At 37.4% G+C, this 22,467-nt stretch overlaps 1 protein-coding gene across 1 annotated transcript in view; it reads right to left on the bottom strand.

Moving 5' to 3' along the window:
* The window catches only part of Adad1 (adenosine deaminase domain containing 1), a 35,089-nt gene extending 15,221 nt beyond the window's left edge, over positions 1-19,868 (bottom strand). The window contains exons 1-9 of the mRNA XM_034500402.2: positions 19,606-19,868; positions 19,059-19,238; positions 18,115-18,303; positions 15,937-16,104; positions 14,011-14,079; positions 9,368-9,493; positions 7,239-7,362; positions 3,783-3,953; positions 2,035-2,264 (exon numbers count right to left, since the gene is read on the bottom strand). Of these exons, the coding sequence (XP_034356293.1) occupies positions 2,035-2,264; positions 3,783-3,953; positions 7,239-7,362; positions 9,368-9,493; positions 14,011-14,079; positions 15,937-16,104; positions 18,115-18,303; positions 19,059-19,238; positions 19,606-19,723 (1,375 nt within the window). The 5' untranslated portion in view covers positions 19,724-19,868. The remainder of the gene's footprint in view (positions 1-2,034; positions 2,265-3,782; positions 3,954-7,238; positions 7,363-9,367; positions 9,494-14,010; positions 14,080-15,936; positions 16,105-18,114; positions 18,304-19,058; positions 19,239-19,605) is intronic.
* Positions 19,869-22,467: the final 2,599 nt, after the last annotated feature.

The following is a 22,467-nucleotide window of genomic DNA, read 5'->3' as shown; positions in this document are numbered from 1 at the left end:
GGGAAACTACGGTCAAGATGTAATATACAAAAAATAATAAATTTAAGAGTAAAATTTTAAAAATACTTAACATTTTTATACCAAAATTTCCCTGAATCATCCAAGCAATAAATGAGCAGATTAACTAAATAATTCTCAAAAGAAATATAAATGGCCAATAAATACATAAAATGTTAAACATCCTTAGCTCTCAGAAAAGTGCAAACCAAATCAGGCTGAGATGAGATTCTATCTCACCCCAGTCAGGATGACTATCATCAAGGAAACAAATAATAGCACATACTGGTGAGGATGTTGAGAAAGAAAAACACAAAATAAATGGCAGGCAGGAATGTGGTTACTATGAAAGTCAAAATGGAGGCTCCTAAGGAAATAAACAAACAAAAATAAAAAACAAACCCCCCTAAAACTGCAGTCACCAAATGATCTAGCTGTAACATCCCTAAGTATAAACCCAAAGAAATCTAAGTGTCCCAGACTTAAGTTCACACCCACACATTTATTAGAGCAGTAAGCACAACAGCCAAGACATGAAACTTGCCTAAGGCCCTTCAACAGATGAATGGGAAAAGGGGATTCAGTATATAAACACAATGTGTTTTTAGTAATGTTGTCTCATGTGATGAATCTAAATATATATATATACATATATGTATATGTATGTATGTATATGTATGTGTATATGTACATGTACATGCATATAGTTAAACACACAAAACCACACACACCATGAAAGCTAATGGAGACCAGTGGAGGGGAAAGGAGAAAAAAGGGAATGTAGTTAGTGACTAACAGGACATGAATATGAGCACAGTATAAAGATATATGTGCATGTAAATGCCATGATTCCCATTATTATGTGTGCTAAATGATAATACATAAAAGAAAAACACCTACAGAAAGAAGTATAATGACATGTATACATGAAAAATGCCACAACAAATCCCATTACTTTGCATGCTAACTTAAAAGAAGAAAATTCCCAAACTGTTTTTCAATGAGATAGTATCTGGAAAGCCATTCAAATATAAATCCAAAATTCAACAGCACCTTCTATCTAAGAAATGAATAACCTGTCAATTGTATTCCAGTTAATCAGACTCATTTGACCAATTAAAAGGATCAACATAATATATTAAAATTGTGTAAGAATAAGAAGAGGGAAATGGGCATTTAATTTCTTAGAGAAGATAAGACACAGCATAAACTTTTATATTTAGGAGGTTCAAAAGTATCTTTTCCATAAAGAAATGGGGTTCAGTATCAGGTAAATAAAGCTGTAAGTTTAAGACAGAATAAGAGTAAGTATTTAGTACGTTAATTCTTGGCCTCCTGTAAGATTATATAAGTCATATAATAAGCGTGATTTCTAGATATGACAAAACAAATAGCTCAACAAAGCAATGAAATGCAGCGAGAGTTTTCATTTTAACCCCAAGTGTGGGATAAGAGGCTATTTCACAGATTATGGTTTACTTCATGCACTAGCAGGGTCATCACTTTTTGCCAGCTGCAGACAGTTTAATCTGGGGACTCTGAAGAGGACTCTAAGAAAGCCCTGAGAGGGCCTGTGGTAGCCACTTCCGCTGCTGCTGCTGCTGCTGCTGCTGCTGCTGCTGCTGCTGCTGCTGCTGCTGCTGGTCCCTGCTGCTATGTTTGCTGTTGCTCTTGCTATTGCTGAACTGATATTTGTTGGACTGCTAGAGACTGCTGAGGATGAAGACTGGACTTCCCCCAGGGAACCCAATTCCCCCAGTCAGCAGGAAGTAGGATATAGAGGTATGCACCCGCTTTACCCCTCTAACCTTCTTCTCTCCTACCTAGTGTTGGGGGGTTGGAAGGGAATAGGGTGGAATAAGTGCTGGAAGGGAGGGAGAGGTATAAGAACCTAATAAAATAATAAAAAAATACATCAACAATGATGTATGCTTTTTACTTTAAGTCTCATGTATACAAAAACTGGTTATATACTAGTAAGTCAAGTGTTTTGTTTTTTTTTCCCTACTAAACATACCCAACTGTGCTGAAACTCACCAACAAGTATACTGCTGATATAAACTGGCTGTATAAAGTGACTCAGCAAGGCTCCCTGTACACCAAGCACCTCCCATCTTGTCAGTTTGTCACTTGAGGACATACTGTTTACTCTATTAACCCCGTCTGCAGAACAGTAAACAGTAAGATAAATTTTGCCTTCAACAGCCACATGGAGACTCAGCTCTTCATTAGCTTCAAACGCAGAAATAGAATGTGGATTAAGGCGTCTAGAGAGAGAGAAAAGTTTTCTTTAAGAAAAATAAAATTGTTAAAAGTAAAATGTGCATGCTCTCAAGAATTGTTCTCTACCAGATTTAATCTGCCAGTACACACTTAATTCCAATAATATGAGACAATGTAAACACAAAGAAAAAAGTAGAAATAGATTCGTTATCCCAAAAGTAATACATAACAAATTACCAACACACCAAGCTCCCACACAATTTTCCTATTATAAGCATTTTTATGGCCATTAATATAGAACGGCAAGGTCTAGGTAGTACATGCTGTTAACTCCAGCACTTGGGAGATAGGCACACAGATTTCCATGAGTTCAAGACCAGTCTTGTCTACACAGCAAGTTCAACATCAGCCAGGGGTATAGAATAAGATGCTATCTCAACTCCCTTACCCCTGCCAAAAAGTTTAGGATCAGCCTTGGCTATATAATGAGTTTCTGATGGTTTGAATATATTTGGCCCAGGGAAGTGGCATTATTAGGAGGTGTGGCCTTGTTGGAGAAAGTGTGTCACTGTATAGGCAGACTTTAAGGTCTCCTAATACTCAAGCTCTGCCCAGTGTGGAAAGAGTTTCTTCCTGTCTGTCTCTGGATCAAGATGTAGAACTCTCGGTTCTTTCAGCATCATGTCTGCCTGCAGACTGTCTTGCTTCCTACCATGATATTAATGGACTCAACCTCTGAAACTGTTAAGACAGCCCTAATTCAATGTTTTTCTTTATAAGACACCATGGTCATGTTGTCTCTTCACAGTATTAAAACCCTAACGAAGAGTTCAAGCCTAGTTTGGGCTACGTAAGACCCTATGTCAAAAAACTAATAATAATAACAACAAAAAAATTTTTGTTCTTGTACTTTGAGAACAAGGTTCTTCTATATAAAAAGTTTTAAAACCACAATATGATGAAATGGGAAAAATTTTATTCAAAGTTCACCTATGGTAAAATGTTAATTAAAATCTAAAGTTATTTTTCTTGAATTATATCTATGCATGAATTTTATTTTCAAAGAAATTCCTAGAATTTTTACGAAGCTATTGCCCATGGTTACTTCTAGACAGTCAGACTGGGATGGGCTTTTCTTCTTTTTCACTGTTCTTATGTGTACTATTCAAAGTTTACCCTACCTGATATTATGTACTCATCAAAACAATGGCATTTGACCCTACCTCAGTTTTTAATCTCTTGTATTTGAATATGAATACTGCTTAGATCCAAAATTTCTTAAAGCTTTTGAAATCTTCAAGGTAGAATTTTCAATACAATAGAAAAGAAAGTGGTAAAGCACAAGTATTTTTTGAAAGTGGTCATAGATCAGAGTGAATGGAAAGGGGGTGAAGCTGGTGGTGGTGGTGGATTTACTGTGCCCTGAAGCTGAAAGATAAAACTCAAGGCTACAGGGAATATGGATACAAAAGGGCTTACTCTTTTTGTTTGAGAAAGGGATTCAGAACATATATACAGTGATCGTCCTACTGTCTTTTAAGAACAACTTCCATAATACTTACAACTGTGACTTAATCTGGGCTGATCCTTTAGGCAACTGGTTCATATAGAGGTAAAGGTTGATGTTCTGTTTTAGAGTAAGTAGATTAGAGGCTGGTTCTGTACAAAAGATTGACTTTTCCATCATAGCAGGATTTTTGCTATAGAAGAGCAGAAGTTGTCTATAAAAGTACCTAAAATAAACATTGTAACTTTGTTAAGTAATAAAGCTTATTATAGATGCATCTTAATGAGTATCATAACCAAATATAACATGAGCAATGTCTGTATGTCAACAGTTTTGATATTGATAAGAATCTTATAACTTTAGTGAAAAATTAAGCCCCTCAAGAAGTCCTCACATGGGACTGTCCTGTAGCTCATATTAAAGTATTGTTGCTTCATTACTATTCTGTATTGCACATTCGAGTCTCTATTATAACTTGCAAAGGACCCACTTCTCCAGGTTCCTTCTTTCTTTCTGAGATAGTTCTGAAAGTCAACTTGTTGCTCTTTGTCCTATCAAATTAAGTTACTCATATTTTACTACCATCACCATCACCAACATTGCTTCTTAGTGCTGTTAAGAAAAACCCAGAGCACAGATACAGCACAGGGAGTGTTAGGGGTTGAACAATGCCAAGCATGAGAAAAACTTCATATTTTAGAGGCAGCATTAAGAAAGTCAGATAATTTCATCAGCATCAAGGAAAAATGGACAAGAATGAGTTAACTCCTATGGGCTTCCATAATAGTGTGTGTGTGTGTGTGTGTGTGTGTGGTGTATGTACATAAGTGTGCATGACAGTGTACATGCAAAGGCTAGAATAGGATGATGTGTGTTTTCCTCAACTGCTCTCCCCTTATTGTCCTGAAAAGGGCAGTTTGGTTTGTAGTCTGGGCTAGGTTAGCTGGCCACTGAGCCCTCAGGATCTGACTGTCTCTACTCCCTAAGGCTAGGGTCCCAGGACCAAGCAGCTATTGTCCAGCTTTGAGTTCTGGGGATGTGCAAGCAGGTCCTCATGTTCACAGAGCAAGCACACTTGCCCATCTTCCCAGCACTCTAATAACTTTTAAGATTATATAATTGTTTTCTTAATAGAGATACCTACTTGAATTTTTTTCAGGTAAAATGGATCTATCTACATTTTGTTTTAAAATATTCCAGCAAAGAAAAGAGCAACAGTGAGAACACAGAGATTAAACAAGAGCAACAGAATGCTGACAACTGCTCAAGCTGGAGGGTGAAACTTACTCCAACTCGGTTTGATATTGGCTATGATAAAAATATGTAAGAAGTTTAATGCTTTAAGAGAATCAAAAGTTGGTGTCTATTATGGGAAGTAACACTCAATTCCCACTCTTCACATTTTTATATACAGAAAAATTCTTGGCCTTTTTGAACCTCCTGCTACTTCTTCCTCTTGTGAAGAGCAGAATGGTTGATCAGCTTGGGGGGAAAAAGAGGAATCTGACTTAAGCCCCTTTCTTTCTCTTTTGCTCTATTAGTCTAGAGCACTGCTTCTCAAACTTCCTGATGCTGTGACCCTTTAATACAGTGCCTTATGTTGTGAGGATCCCAACCATAGAATTATTTTGTTGCTACTTTATAACTGTAATTTTGCTACTTATGAATTATAATGTAAATTCCAGGATATCTGATATATGGCCCCTGTGGAGTAATCATTGAACCCCAAGTGGGTCACAAAGCAAAGGATACATCATTTATACTCTGCTGAATAATAGTAGAGTACTGGAAGAATTTATAACTGGAAACCTGTGCTTTTCTCGTGCTGTCTTTGGATAAGTATATTTAATTTAGATGTGAAATAAGATCAAGTTTACTTTGTATTAACATGATTTTACACTTTCCAATAACTTTAATCATTCAAAGATAATATTTCTAACTTTAAAATATCTTGCAGTACTCTTTTTTAAAAGATTTATTTCTGAGTGAGGTAACTCAGACCCAAGAGGACATGCATGATATGTACTCATTAATAAGTGGATATTAGCCAAAAAATACAGAATACCCAGGATACAATCCTCAGAACTCAAGAAGGTTAATGAGCTGAAGGGCCCATGTGAGGATGCCTCAATCCCACTGGGTAGCAAGAAGAAAGCAGTTAATGGGTGTGGTGGGGAGGGAGGGACCTGAGTAGGAGAGGAGAGGGGGAGGGGGAAAAGGGATGATCAGTATTGGGGCCAGCAGAAAGAATGCAAACAGGCAATCTCGGGAGGTAGGAGTTTGGGGAACCCTCTAGAATGTACCATAGACCCGGGAGGTGAGAGACTCCCAGGAGAGACCTTAGATGAAATGCCCTATAATGGGGAGAGAAAACTTGTACAGTCCATCTCCAGTAGAAAGACAGGGTATCAAGTGGAGGGATGGGGTTGTCATCCCACACTCAAAAACTCTGACCCAGAATTGTTCCAGTTCTAAAAGAACTGCAGGGACAAAAATGGGAAAGAGCTTGAGGGAAAGGAGGTCTAGTGACAGGCCTGGATTGGGACCCATCTCAAGAGGAGGCTCCAAGACCTGACACTATTACTGATGCTATAGTGTGCTTACAGACAGGAGCCTAGATGGCTGTCCTCTGAGAGGCCCAACAAGCAGCTGAAAGAGTCAGATGCATATACTTGTAGCCAACCAAAACAGAAGCTGGGGACCCCTGTGGTTGAATTAGGGAAAAACTGGAAGAAGCTGAGGAGGAGGGCAACCCCATAGGATAAGCCAGCAGTCTCAACTAACCTAGACCCCCGAGATCTCTCAGACACTGAGCCACCAACCAGACAGCATACACCAGCTGATATGAGGCCCCAACACATATACAGTAGAGGACGGCCGGGTCTGGCCTCAGTGAGAAAAGATGCACCTAGCCCTTGAGAGACTTAGGGCCCCAGGAAGTACGGAGGTCTGGTCGGGTGGGGGTCAGGGGATTGGAGACATCCTCTTGAGATGGAGAAGGAGGCATGGGATGAGGAACAGTCAGAGGGCAGACGGGAGGGAGATAATGACTAGACTGTAAAAAGAGATTAAAGAAATATATATATATATATATATATATATATATATATATATATATATATATATTGTAGTATTTTGCCTGCATGTATGCCTGCATGCCAGAAGAGGGTGACAGACCTCACTATAGATGGTTGTGCACCTCCATGTAGTTGCTGGGAATTGAACTCAGGACCTCTAGAAGAGCAGTCAGTGCTCTCAACTTTGGAGTCATCTCACCAGCTAATCTTGTAGTGCTCTTAAAACTTAGTTCTCAAAGAAGTCACCAAAACCTACACAAGACACTATAATTACCATGGCGATGTTACCACAGCATACGACTTGGATTAGATAGAAGTTGATACTTTTTGCTCTGTTACAAGTAAAGTTCCACTTGAAAGCAGGGAAATTCCTATGTAGTTACTTTGGTCTGAGAACATTACTATTGATGGCATTAACACATCCTTTACCTTACCTAAGGAGAGACCTTCTTGCTGTAACAACTGCATGAGTATCATGCAGCACCCTTCCATTTGGCTTGATGCACTGGCTGTAGTTGTATTCACCTGTGCCTATAGCCACAACTTCATGATGTCCAGCTGAAACAGCAGCAAGTTGTTAGTTAGTCCCCCTCTTTCTATGTTCAAGTTACCCAGCCTTTATCCTCATCTGAAAAATAATTTATTTTTATTTATGTGATGTATTCATATATCTGTGTTTATGTTGTGAAATGTGTACAGAATTGATATCAATGATAAGTCCCGCAACTGACAGGACCTGTTTACATGAATGGAATGCCAAAGCCAGAAGATATTCTTTCTCCTCATTTAGTATAGCATTTATCAACCAAAATTTGCTTTTGCTTTTCCTCCTTTGGTCCCCTTGTCTACCTCAGCAGGCTCCTTTCTGCTTTTCTATCACATGTACCCTTTCGGCCCTACTCCCCTTCCTTAATACTAACTCTTGTTTCCTACCTAGCTTCACAACCTATACTCACTCCACTTATTTACACACATGCCAACACTAAAAATTAAAATCTGCATAAGAGAGAGAATGTGATCTTCTCTTTGGGCCTGTGTAAGCTCACTCAGTAAGTACTTTCCAGATCTGTCCATTTTCTAGTTAGCTTCTTGCAACCCAACTAAAACCATAAGGAAAGGAAGCAAGGTAATGCAGTGTAGAAATCCATGTGCGTTACTGCAGGAATGTCCGCTTGGCCTCGCTCAGATTTTACTAGCCCACATATACACTTGTATTTCCTAAAATATTTTAATTCTCTCTCATAGGCTTCATACAACTTCATGGCACTTTCCAGAATTCCAGTGAACATGGGATTCACTCACTATTCTATTATATAAACTTGAAGTGATGATTTTTATTGATACTAGTATATTGTTATCACCTGTATATTATTGATTTAAATACAGATTTTTCTACTTCTGTTCATGTTCCCAGTTCTTACACAGAAATTCCAGTGCCACACCCTCAACTGTGATTATATCATATCTAAATATCTTTTGCATTATTAATCTTATTAAATCTAATTTTTGACTGGCTTTTAAGCCAACTCGCAGTTGAATAGCATATCTTAGCAATTTAAACATATTTTATTTTACTTCTGTATATATACTACCATATATTATCAATAAATTCATCTCCTTGTTGCCCCAATAAGTATTTTCCACCACATTTGTTCCTCATGCCTTCCTTTGTCTAAAAATATTTTCTCTCCTCTTCAGGGAAACCACTAGCATTCAAAGTTTTAGCTTAAGCCTCGCCTGATGCAGGTTTTCATTCACTGATGTATGAATTCTCATAACTTGTTTTTTTGAAACAGGGCCTAATTATGTAATTTCAGAATGATCTTTACATTATGATTCCTCTGACTCATACTTCTGAGTTCTGTAAGTACAAAAGGGTGTGCCAACATGTCCACATTCTTACATGTTTGCATGGTTAAAAGCAGTTTTTCATTTTTTATCATCTTACACATTTATATTTATATATACATGCATATATAAGATATATAAGAAATATGTGATATATCTTATAAATTATATATATATATATATATATATATATATATATATATCTTCTCTTCCCACCTGGATCATAAAAATTTCTTAAGAATATATCAAATATCAAAAATTGTTTTATCAACATCTCTAATACAAAATTCAAACTCTTAAACATTAAAAGACAAGATAAAGTTAAAATAGAACTATTACATCAAAATGTCCACAGGAATATACTCTTTCATATTTTGATATTTTCTTATTTGAAAATAAAGACAATTTTTATTGCTCTCTCTTTGGTGTGTGTTATAATGGGGGTTGATGTGAAGAAGGCATTGCTTCTGGTGGGGAAGGTTTAAATGTTAGGCCTTTCACTATTCTACATCTCTCTGTTGGCTCCTGGTCAGTTCCTTTTGTTTCTACCTTTGAGAAGCTTTGTATTTAACGACTCAACTATCAGAAAAGATCCTTTCAAAGCAATGAAAAATCACTGTCTACAGGAACAGGTCATAAACATATAAAGTGCAGTTCAAATCACTAAGGTATTACTTTTTCTATAGAGTAACATATACCAAATATATGGACCTACCTCTTTCAATAATGAAAGCAGCCAATGAACTGCTACATTTCAGATATTGTGAATGACTAGAAATTAGTTGACCAAATGTTTCTTTAACAAGCTGTGAAATCTTGGCATACTGGACTTGTCTCCCTTCTAGGAAAAATAAAAAGCAGGATGAATTTGAAGAGGATTGTTATTTTTCTATGAGATGTGTAATTTTGCAGTTACATTAGTGATTTATAGAGATATGTAGACAAATTTCCACTTTTGTTATGGTTATATTCTGTTGTAAAAGAATACAAATTACAGAGCTCTGTAATTTCTTATGAATGGAATGTCTGTATTAACCTTACTATCTGAACACCACTGTTTATGTTTGCAGAACTCAGTCAGATATGATTCTCAAACTCATCTGAGACATAGGGCAATTTTTTTTTGCTGTACAGTACTGTCTATCCTACATACTGCAACATACCACTGAATGGTAATAATCCTTCCCAACCTGTGACAATCAAAACATACTCATCATAGTCATCATGACATAAAATATGTAGAATTTGCCCCAATGAGACCCAGTGCAAACCAAAAGCATTTGAACTCCTGATATAGTTTTCCCATATTCCCACAAAGAACTTCTTGATCTTGGAAGATGATTCAAATAATTTTAAGTAAGCAGAGTCACTAGCAGAATAGTGCACGTAGCTAAGAACATACATCACAGTTACACAGGAAGCTTTATTTATATTCTTTAACATAATGTATCTTAAAACGACAAGGTAGAAAGGTCTGCTATTTTGTCCACTTCCAGCTGTGCACTGCTAATGAGAGGCCACTGTCGTGAGTGGATAAGAAACTGCAAAGGTCACTTAGTGCAGTATTCCCAAAGTTGGTTGTACAGCACTGCTTTTTTGTTTGTTTTTAAAGACAGTATCTCACTGTATAAGCCAGGATGGCCTTCACTCATGATCCTCTGAGGTCACTGGCTTCCTGAGCTCTGTCTGGGGTTACATAAATTTGCCAACCTGCTTAATCCACTGAAAAAGGTTCTTGATGCTTCATGGTAGGTGCTAATGGTTTATTAAGTGGTTCATAGTTCATTTAATATTGTCAAGGAAAACTAAAATGGTTTTGCATTCATGCAATGATATATAAGAAATGTATGACTAAATGCTTTAATAAATTATTAATAATGATTAATATTTATTAATGTTTATTAATTTATTAATATTTATTAATGCATCAAATAAACATTAAATAATTATTAAATAATCATTATTTTCTAAAAGGCCCACAAATACATTAGCAATGTCAGTATTCTGCTAAATGGATGTAACTTATTTTAAGTCTGTTTTTCTGTTCTTGTTTAATTGAACTTATATTTTTATTTGTTCATATTATTGACACTATATACTTAGACCAGTTGAGTTATAATTCAAAAGAAGACAAAGAATAAAGGGACAGTCACAAAATTAGAAAACTAAACTTTAAGTTAAGCTGAGTGAACTAGTGTCTCATTTATCACCCAGAATTCAATTCATGATTCAAAAAAAAGAAGCTTCCATTATAAACATTTTTAATTAATCCTTTTTTCATAGAAATGAGATATAGATTCGCAGGTTTCTCTCTACAGATGCAGAACCATCACCACCAATTCCCTACAGGTATTTGGAGACACAATCTATAAATATAAACATACATCACTTAAACATAAAAACAAAACCATGCTAAAGCCCAGTCTTTGTATTTACTTAGTCTTGAACACTCAAGGTTGCTATTAATGGTTTTTCATTCTCTTTAATGGCTCCCAGAACGAATATACTATATATGGTTTGCAATTACTTTGTGTCTTATTTTATGATATAAAAAGTACACTAAGTCAGGCAGTGGTGGTTTTAATAAGCACTCAGGAAGCAGAGGCAGGCAGATTTCTCTTTGAGTTTGAGACCAGTCTGGTCTATAGGAAAGCCAGGCCTACCTTGAAAAAAAAAAAAAAAGGACACTAAGTACACTAAGTACACTGAAATTGGACCAACAGAATGTGGCAAGAAAATGTTTTGCTGCATATTAAAAATATCATAAAGAACATTTGAGATTCATCACTGTGACAATGTAAGATGAGACTATAGCTCAGTGGTAAAGTGCTTAAAAATGTATTCTTGGGTTCAATCCTGAACACCACAAAAGATAAAACAATGTGTTAAAATAACTCTTCATCTTAATTTAAAGATTTATTTTTATTTATGTGTATGTAGTTATTTTCCTGTGTGCATGTTCACCGTGTGTGTGTGTGTGTGTGTGTGGTGTGTGTGTGTGTGTGTGTGTGTGTGTGTGTGTGTGTGCATGTGTGTGTACACGTATGGAGACTAAAAGAGGATGTCAGATCCCCTGGGACTAGAATTATAGGCAGTTGAGAGCCATCTGATGCAGGTGCTGTGAACCCAAATCTCCAATCCGCTACAAGAGCAGAAGGGGCTTTTTACTGCTGAGACATCTCTCCATTCCCCCTTGATCTTAATGTTGAAAGAAATATTTCAGATCAAATCAATTCAAATAGTTATTAAACATACCTCTCAGCATATGTGTGAAACACGAACAAGTGCAATATTGTTTTTCCTATGTATGGGCACCAGTTACTGAGGAGATCAAACCATTTCACAAAGTAGTGGATGTAATGAGATGAGACCATGACACACATAATACCTGTCCCCAGTTTCCTTTGAAGATATTTATCACGTATATGTGTAAGTGTGTGTGTGTGTGTGTGGGGGGGGGGTGTATGTGAGCTCAGGTGCGTAGGAACCAGAGATGACAAATCCTTCTGGAGCTGGACTTACAGGCAGTTGTGAATGGCCTGCTCTGAGTGCCCGGAACTGAATGGAGGTCCTCTACAGGAGCAGTAGGAGATCTTAACTACAGACCCACCTCTCTAGTCTTATTAGACCACTTCTTTGACTACAAGTTGCTAATTTCAAGTGAAACCCATTGTCATGAATAACCTGAATCTATTTTCAGAGACAACTTAGTACTATTCTCATGCAGATACGGTCCACTAAAATATACTGCAAAGTAGACAGACTGTAAACTACTGACCAGCTGATAGCTGGCCCAACATGAAGTACTCAGGAAATTCTTTGTGGGTCTCAAGTCTTTTTATTTTTCAAAAGCTTTAACATTTGATTCCTATTTTTAACCTCATACAGTTGTCTGCTCACCTTTTTCTGACATTTGGCTCCAAAACTCAACTTCCCAAACTGGACTTAACTTTTACATTATTTTTTAAACTGTATCCTCTCTGATTCATAGACTATAATCTGTTTTCCCAGGGTAATGTGATCTACATTTTTGTTTGAGTCTATCCCTTTGGCCACTACAGACATCTACAGAGGCTCACAGGAACAATAAAACCTCTTCCAACATTATGCAATCACCCATGTAGACTGAGCCCTCGAGTCTATTCATGAATCCTCATACCTCTGAGGTCAAATGACCATACCTATCCCTTGGTGAATTTTGTCTTTTGAATGTGCTTATTTTCCCTGCCTGTCCACACAAGCACATTTGAGATATTTGTCTTAGGAAGATGAATACAACAGTAAGTCTGACTAGAAGAAAGTAAACCTGACTAAATGTAAACAGTGAAAGGGAAACTTCTCACTTCACAAACACTGTAAAGTCTGAAGTATCTCTCAAATATCATCAACAGATAAATTAAGAATGTCCTCGCCAGGCAGTGGTGGCGCACCCCTTTAATCCCAGCACTTGGGAGGCAGAGGCAGGTGGATTTCTGAGTTCGAGGCCAGCCTGGTTCCAGGACAGCCAAGGCTACACAGAGAAACCCTGTCTCGAAAAACAAAAACAAAAACAAAACAAACAAACAAACAAAAAAAGAATGCCCTGCCTTCCAGGAGATGATGGTGTACGAGTCAAGGACACAAATGCTATATCATATTGAATGTGACAGTCACAATAAAACAATGAAAGTTCTGATTTAATGAACATTTCCTGGGTGCCAGGTACTCATGTATTTTATGCCTATCAAACCAATCCTCATATGATAATTTGATGAGGTAATTGCTTTAATAGCAATTTTTAAAATGAAAAAAAATAAAGTATAATGAGAATTAATTTTTGATTACATATAACTTCCACTGGATATGTACATGTGTATATATGTGATTTTAAAGATTTTTCTATTTTTGTCTGCATGTATATATGTATAACATGTACATGCCCTATTAATCTACCTTGTTATTAAAAGGACCTGCCCCCAACTATTTTGTGTCGTTCTGACAACTGAGCCAAAATTTTCATACCATGTAGGCAAGTATTCTACCACCAAGCAATGCCTAAGACCCCTCTTACACTTTTAGACAAGACTCACTAAACTGACAGACAGGTTGTTTGGTTGAGTGGCAAGCCTTGAATTTGCTATCCTCCTGCCTCAGCTCCCAGAACAGCTAGGATTTATATATGGCCACAGCATCAGAAATGGCTCAAATCCCCTTTTAACTTTCCTCTCCAACATTGTTTCTATTCTTACAAGCAATTTTAGGGGAAACTTATCTCTTAATAGAACCATGAAAGGTCTGAATAGAATGTTAAGGTGTATCTTCATATCTGTGCACTTTAATTTTTCAATGGGTTAATCTTCTAAAAAGAACAGTACCTACCATATTGTACTTTTGAAACATATGCTGCTTCTGGTGTAACAAGAGGTTCTGCAGGGATAGGAGGAGGTCCTGTAAACACAACCAAACCATGGGAAACGATGAAAGGGTAATGTTCTAAAGCACTAAGAGCTAGCAGCTCTTTACTATTCTGCAGTAACAGTAACCCAAGCATGCAATAAAAACAAATGCAAATCCAAGAATAGCAATACATATGGTTATACTCTTTATACTTTCCTGCCAATTCTGTCATCATCAAATGCTCCTTAGCTCACACTGGTCTTTCCTATTTTGACATCAGTTATTTAAATTTCAGAGTTTCTGGATCTTAACAGCAATTTAGCTTGCTTTGTAAAAGTGGCAACATTCTGAAACTCAGTAGAGTCTTATTTCAGATACTTAGGAGCATTTCTATTTATAATAATACTATGTAAAACACTTGAACATTATATCAAAATGAGTAAAATTATTCAAAATGATGTCATCAGGCTTTTAATAGGACAATGCTATAAATTTTCTAATGAGTTCAGTCCAAATCTTTGTAAATGTTTTCCAGCTCAGCCCTAAAAGCTAAAAAGCACATGAAAACCAAGAAAAGTTCATGACATCACACCAGAGGGACACACACACACAAAAACTGAAAAGTTTAAACAAAAAAGCTCTAGAAGCTAAAGCTGTTAACTTAGTTAAGAGAAAGCAGAAAGAACACCTCTAGACTAACTTAGATGAAAAATTAAAGGTACAGAAACGAGCCAGGAAAGAGCGGTGCTGCACTGAGACCTCATACTGAGAAGATGCTAACTAGAGTTACACACATGCACCTGGACTTGAGAAAAGCAAACTGAAAATTCAGAAGGAAGGATTTTAAATTTATTTTCTCAAGAGAGTTTGGCTCAAGCAGAAAAAAACTAAAGACATTAAATTATGGTTATTATGAACAAATAATCTCAATAAGTAAAACAAGACTGTACAAAGCAAACTTCATTGTAAAATACCAGAGACAAACTGCCAAACATTTTGAAAAGAAAAAAAAAAACAACCCTAAAATTGGAGAATCCACATATCCAGGTTTCAAAACTTATTCCAAAGCTATGTAATCAGAATAATATGACAGGAATCAAAACAATGTACTGTTGTTATAAGAGCAGAAACATAGGTCACAGTGCCCAGAAAGACACAATCCAGGTGTTTTTAACAGGGTGATAAGGGTTTGGTTTTTTTTTTAAAAAAAATTCCTGGGAAAACTAATATTCATAAGTAATAGAATGAAGTTGGACACTAACTTCTTATACAAAAATAAAAATTTATCAAAAACCTTTAAATGTAATAGCTAAAACTATAAAACTCTAAAAAGAAACCACAGTGGGAAAACTTCATGACACTAGATTTGGCAATAATTTCTTGGGTATGGCACCAAAGGTACACGCAACAAGAAAAAACCGGATTTATCAAAAGCAAAATGTTTTGTTCATCAAAGGATATTACCAATAAAGTTAAAGGTAAACCTTAGGATGGAATGTTTTTATCTGTACATCATGTATCTTAGAAATACCAGAAGAGACTTACAGTTTTAAAAGTCAGTAACAATAGAACTAGTTGAAAATGGAAAAAACGACTTAAACATGATCTGTCTCTCCCTCTTAAAGAGATAATGTCTAATAAACACAATAAATCACACAGAAATTGGGAAATTTAAGTCAAAACCACAAAGACTACTCTACATCCTTTAGTATGAGTTCTGCAAAATATGATTATATCTTTTGGTGATAAAAATACAAGATAATTGTAACTATGAAACATTTTAGCAAATAGCAACTAACAAGAAGTATTCAAATCCTATGATCTTGTAGCTGTTAAGTTATGATCTTGTGCCTTTCTTGACTCCTTCTGGAAAATGACACATTCAAACACAGATTCAGTTGCACTTACCTGCTGGTTCTAAAACTCTCGGCTCAGGTTCATCCAGCTGTAGAAGCTCATCAAGAGCTAATTTTGCTGCATTGGATCTAGATTCCTTTTTATTTTGTCCCAGTCCTGTCTTGTACTGAATACCATCCACCACAGCACAAAAAGCAAAGTATGGTCCCATAACATTTCCTTGAAAAAGAACCCAGAATGAATGCTACAATAATTCATAGTATATTCTTGCAAGTGATGTCTGAATGTTAGTGGAATATTCCAGTATAAAATTCTGGAAAATTATTTGGTATTAAATGACCTCATTTTAGCGTAAACAACTCTTTGTAAAGCAAGTAAGGATTAAAATTACAGTTAAATCAGCCCCAAAACTTGCATGATAACTGCAGCCAATGGATTTAAGCAGCTGCACTGGCTGCAGACATAATGCAAACAATAAAAACAGCTTCAGAATGCAGTATAATGTATGGCAATGGTTAGCATTCAAATATTTACTGAACTAACTAAGAGGTAGTAGAATATTTGAAAACTTCTAGTAATATTCATTTTTAAAATTTCAATATATATAATAGTGAATTTCTCTCATCTTTGGAATGCCCTAAAAATTTTCTATGTTCTAAAATATAAGAGATCCCTCTGAAGAATCTTTGTAGAGCCATTAAGACATCATAGTAAGCAACTGAATCAATTACAGCTCAGGAAAGGGAAGGTCAGGGAATAAGTAGAAAGAAATAAAACAATCATGAGAAAAGATGTTATCTATGAATTAAACAAAATGCCCATCCTTGCACAAACTCCACAGCAGGATTACCTTTACACTATGACTTTTACTTGGGTTTTATAGTTGCCTCATGAAAATGAAAACATAATCATCTCCTAAATTTACAGATGAGACATTTTAATGTTAGGCACTTAAATAACCTTCTCTTTGGTTAGGAATGGCTAGGGACTAGACACTGCACATACCGCTATCTTATTTTTTCACATATTTACAATCATGTTTCATTAACTGCTTCTAAAACATACACTTAAAATTTTACTAGGAACTTAAATCCTTATCTGAGTAATCTTCCTTTTTTCCCCTTACCTAAAACATCTCAATTTGCTGTTTTCCCATGTTTACCTGTATTTCAATCTAAACTTATTAAACCAGGTAATACTTTACTTTCTTAACAAGTGGCTCAGATGACTCGTGTATATTATACACTACATTTGTTAGAAAGTGTTCTATATCAAAAAACTGAGTATTGAACTTTAGCTTCTTTATAGCCTAGGTTCAGAGACTTCCTGAATCATACTTAGAACACAGAACAAACAGAACCGCACTGGCAATCCTCAGAGCACTGAAGTATTTCACTGGGAATTCTTTTTTATCTTTCTTATTAGTAGCTTACATTTCCAAGGGTGATCTGAGAATAATGTAGGGAAGCTAAGAAGTTTAACAAATATTGAGACCACTGTTTACTTAATGACAGTATTACAGTGTACATTTTTGTCATGTCAAGTTTACTAGTATTTCACCCAAAGAAACTTATTAGAAATTTTCAGTAAAATTTCCAGAACTTTAAATTATGTTGCAGAAATACCATCTTTGAGATCAATACAGGGAAATGTTAGAAAACTACAGAAACAAAATTCTCTACATGCACAGAAAAATTTTAAAGCTGTTTTTACTACCATAATAGTCTTCTTAACAACAGGGTAGTGCTTCTTAACAACAGTGCTTCTTAACAACAGGTTCCTACGGTTCTTGGTTACTGTCCACAACATGAAGAGACTAGAAGCCTTTCTGCTTTTGATTATACTCCTGGAGCCTTCCACAAATACACACAGTAAGATGTACTTCAGGTTTAAGGGTATAAAGGAGAATGGCAGATGCCAGACAATTCTGAAGAGGCAACATCAACCATGCAAGTACCCTCTTATCAAATCCTTGAATTTCAGGGGCTAAATCTGAACATAATTTTTTCCCTCAGATATCGCAATCACAGAGTCTTACAATTTCAGAATAAATACTTGATTAACACTGACAGAAATGTGTGTTTATTCTACAAATATTTGCGTCACAAAGTACCTATTTAACGTTAACATTGCATGTGGTTAAGTAACTGTAAAACTGCTTATATACCCTGCTTTTATTAGAAAAAAAAATGCTAGTCCTAGGATAATTAGGCACAACTTCCAACTTACCTGTTGTTACAGTTTCCTTAAGGTCAAGCTGAACACGCTGCATTTGTGCAAACTGGTGCAAGGCCGACACAGGATTGATCTCTCCACGTTTGTATTTCATTATAAACTCTTTAGGTATTTTTTTTGGAGGAAGGACAGGATTTGAAATAGATGAAAGACCTTTAGAAAGTAATGGCTCTGGAAAATTACCTAAGAACAAATGTTTATACTGGTCAGTTTGGTTTAAAGAAAATGAGTTAAAGTACTAAATCCTTATAAAATAAGTATGTTTTCCCCTAAGTTCCTACTAGACAGTTTGGGTAATACATATAACCACAACCTGTTAATATATTATATATAATTATTAATATTAATAATATAATATATATATTATTATATATATCTTTCAGCACACTGAGGATATATTATACAGAAATATCATTCATGATAGAAAACTTAATGGAATTTTAGTGATGTCTCAGAGATAAGTCATTTTTACAGATGAGGTCACTAAGGTCTAGAATGGCAATGACATAGAACTGGGTTTGTTGGGACTACAATCTAGTTTTGTGCTCCAATCTGTTATAATGCCTATCTCACTGAGCTGTCTGATTCCAGTTCAATCTAAGGTTCACTATATGTTTACCTCTGCTTTGTATTATACCAAGTAATACGTAGAATACAAAGTGCTTGTAAGTCTAGCGCTTTCCCTGACACCCCATGGTGAAGGCAGGTTAAGTTATATTTTAAGTAATTCAACAGTAAAGGTGGGAACTAATAAATGATCTGCAAAGTTAAAGAATTCTACAGGCTTCCTATTGTAATATAAGTCGGTTACTAACTCCAAATGGCGCATGGCCACAGAGATGACAGACACCACACACCCACACCCCACTTAGCAGTTACTGACAATCCCAGAATCTTAATGTACCTAGGTACTTCTACAAATAAATAGAAAGTTGTACCTGTCACTTGTGTAACCTTGGATGCCATATTCGACAGACTACAACTTTCAGAGGAATATCCGGTGGGCAAAGTTACTGTCTGAGCTGGTGACTGAACTGGTAAATTCTTTTTCAGCATCTGAGCAAAGCTAGGGACCCTGGAACTCTGAAACCAGTCATTGTTTCCAGAAGTTTTCTCACCTGTTCAGGATGAAATCGGCAGAAAATGAAAATTCTGGGTAGACAACAAGTTCCTGGAAGAGGAACTCCCCAAAATTTTTAATTTGACAGAAGTTTTTTCCTCACGCACATGCTCCCATGGCTACGGCCAAATAATCTCTTTAATTGACCTCAAAGCTGTGTTGTGTTCTAACCATTAACTTTTCCAAATTCTTCCCTAAACTCAACTATAAACGGTAACAGAAGGAACAGCAGAGGGAACCTGAAAAGCCACCACCACCACCACTAACAGTGAATCTCCACAGAACTGCGGGGCCTCATTAGCAAGGTCTAGAAAGATGAGAACAAGAGGAGACAGAACCAAACCGACGGCCTCCGGCCAGCGCACCCCCGAGGCTGTCCTTCGCGCCCTCCCCGCCCAGGCTCGCAGGCAGGTGAGCAGCCAGAGGCAGGCCGAGCCGAGGGCCCGGGACCGGGGCTCGTCGGCTGCCGCCCGCGGTCGCCATTGCTGCGCTGCCACCGTCGACCTCTCGCCTCAGGCCTCTGCGGGCCACGCGGCCAGTCGCGTCTTTCAAAAGGCCCCTCGAGCTGACCCTGAGGAGCGGGGCCAGCGCCCCCGTGGGCGCCCCTCGTCCAATCAGCAAGGACCTTCGCTCTGGCCCCGCCCCCGCGCCCTGTGCGCGTGGGGTGCGTGCGTAGCTTGGCGGGGGTCATGGTGAATGGTGCGTGGGTTCCAGGCCTCATCTCTATGGGCCCCATTCTTCCGGCCTTGTCAGGTTGCATTCTTTCTGTAGAAGACAAAGTCCCAAGGTTCAGGCTCTCTTACCCTGCCCCTCTCACCTCCTCATGTGGCTGCTGGTCCTCACCCCGTGTAGGGAGACACTCCGCCACACACAGAGCGCTACAAAGCTGCTTATTCCCACCTCAGTTGTCCACACCGAGGACAATCTACCTGCCTCACAGAATACTACATGGCTGCGTAGCCCCACTTCAGTTGTCAACACGCAGAGTTGACCCAGAGCATCCCAGAGCAGCGCGCTGTTGCTTATCCCCGCCTCAGTTCTCTACACGGAGGGTGCCGGCCCTCACAAAACACCAGGTGCCTTCTTGACCCCACTAAGTGTCTCTACCGAGGGGAACCTTCTCCAGCGTCCTTGGAGACAGCCAGGAAAAGCTGAGGCTTGTTTTCAAAGATATCCTTTTCCTTGTCACCAGGTAAGATCTGAGAAACGGCCCAGGTGTTACGACTCTGACAAGCAGAAGATCCCCTAGTGCAGCCCAAAAGGACAATCAGGAAGCCAGATGTGAGGCTGAAATCAAATGGCCCTAATATTTGGGTGAATAATCTCCCTCTTCCCCTTTTAAAATTCTTCTCATACAAGTCAAAAGAGGTCCTAACCAAGGTATTAGCTAATAGGTAGTTGAAAATATTTTAAATAGTGGATTATCAAGTGTTGTGATGTGATCAAAAAGGCATCCAAAGGATTGTGTTTTGTTAGCACAAGATTGTGATGACATCAACCCTTTGATACGAGCAGATGTTCTTAAGAATTAAAGACATTTTAAAGAGTAAGAGAAAAGGACAATAGAATCGATGGGCTATTTACCTAGTGTATCAAGAAATAACATGCATCCACAGTACATACTGAAACTGAAGGCAAAATAATCTCATAACATTTGCAATAAGTATTTTTCTTTAGTTATTATCAACATGTCTTGACTAATTTATTTAATCAAAAGCCCATTAACAACTAATGATCCAGAAATTTTTGTTGCTAATGATAAAGATGGTAATAAAATATTTAATAACATAATCCAGTTATATTAAGGTCAAATATAAAGGTAGATATGGAACAGAAGTAGAAGTTGGAGGAACAAAAGAAAAATATATAAAATGATTCAGTGGATAAAGCTACCTGATGCAAAGCATCATAATTTAAGTTTGATCCTTCAAAGGAGAGAATTAGCTCTTGTAGGTTCTCCTCTTTTTTTTTTTGTTTGTTTGTTTGTTTGTTTGTTTTTTGAGACAGGGTTTCTCTGTGTAGTCCCGGCTGTCCTGGAACTCACTCTGTAGACCAGGCTGGCCTCGAACTCAGAAATCCGCCTGCCTCTGCCTCCCAAGTGTTGGGATTAAAGGCGTGCGCCACCACCGCCCAGCGTAGGTTCTCCTCTAAATACACATGTGCGTGTATGTATGTGTACACACACACACACACACACACACACACACACACACAAAGGGAAAAATTAAAATTTACAGTTTACAGAAAATGACAGTAAAGTCCTTCTGTTTCCCCTTGTGTTACCTTGTATAACCACAACAAATTTATTAAAACTAAGAAATGATACAATGCATTCTTTTGGATTTCAGAGTTTCCCTTGTAATCTCCGGTTTCTCTTTCAGGAGTCAGAGGTCGCCACAAACATTCAAACATTGTTTCCGTTGTCTCCTGTGGTCTGCAATATTTTTAAATCTTGTTTCTTATGCTTAGATACATTTGAACAATACAGGTCCCAGACAATGACATCTAATTGAGGGGGAGACAAAGTGATGAATCAGCTGAGTTGAACCAGGAAGTCAAAGTTTAGAAAGAACTAGAAAGAGTGAGTTTATTCAGCAGTAAGTCTCAGAAGCTAAACCATTCTAGACTAGAAGCTGAAGTCTTCAGGGCTTGCAGAAGATTAGATTGTATGGAGGTTAGAAGCTTCCAGGCCTAGGGAATAATTAGAACAGAGGGAGAAATGCTCTGGATTCTGCCTAAGCTATTTGTAAAGCCTGGTTATGGCTCTCATCTCATCCCTTCCTCTGAGGGTAAAAAGTGACATTTACACTTGTAGGTGGAAACAACCTGAAAAACTTAGTGAATGTCTTCTTTCCTACAGAAAGATAATGCTGTGGTTTTGATATTTCCCACTGGAGGCTACTTTTTCATCCTTCAATTTATATTTAGTCCAGGCTCAAATGCAGAAAAATGGCAGGCTGTTGGGAGCCGACTTTTAGCAGAAAGCGGCTAGATTATCTTTGCAGCCATCTGGAACCATATACCCTGACGAAAGACTTGGTTTTCAAAAGCCTATAACAGCTGAAGCACACTCTGATAAGTATATTGTTTATCCCACATAGCTTGTTTTGCTGTTTACTGCCCCCAGCTGCAAGGCACACGTGGTATCCAAGCCTGCAAGGCGCACGGTGCACGTGCTGTCCACGCTATAGACGCCTGTAAGGCTTACATCATATCAACACCTGCAA

This window comes from Arvicanthis niloticus, chromosome 4 (assembly GCF_011762505.2).
Source record: "Arvicanthis niloticus isolate mArvNil1 chromosome 4, mArvNil1.pat.X, whole genome shotgun sequence".
In the NCBI taxonomy this organism is placed as follows: domain Eukaryota; kingdom Metazoa; phylum Chordata; class Mammalia; order Rodentia; family Muridae; genus Arvicanthis; species Arvicanthis niloticus.
Note: the sequence above shows the minus strand (reverse complement) of the source record. Positions and strands in the feature narration are given on the sequence as shown.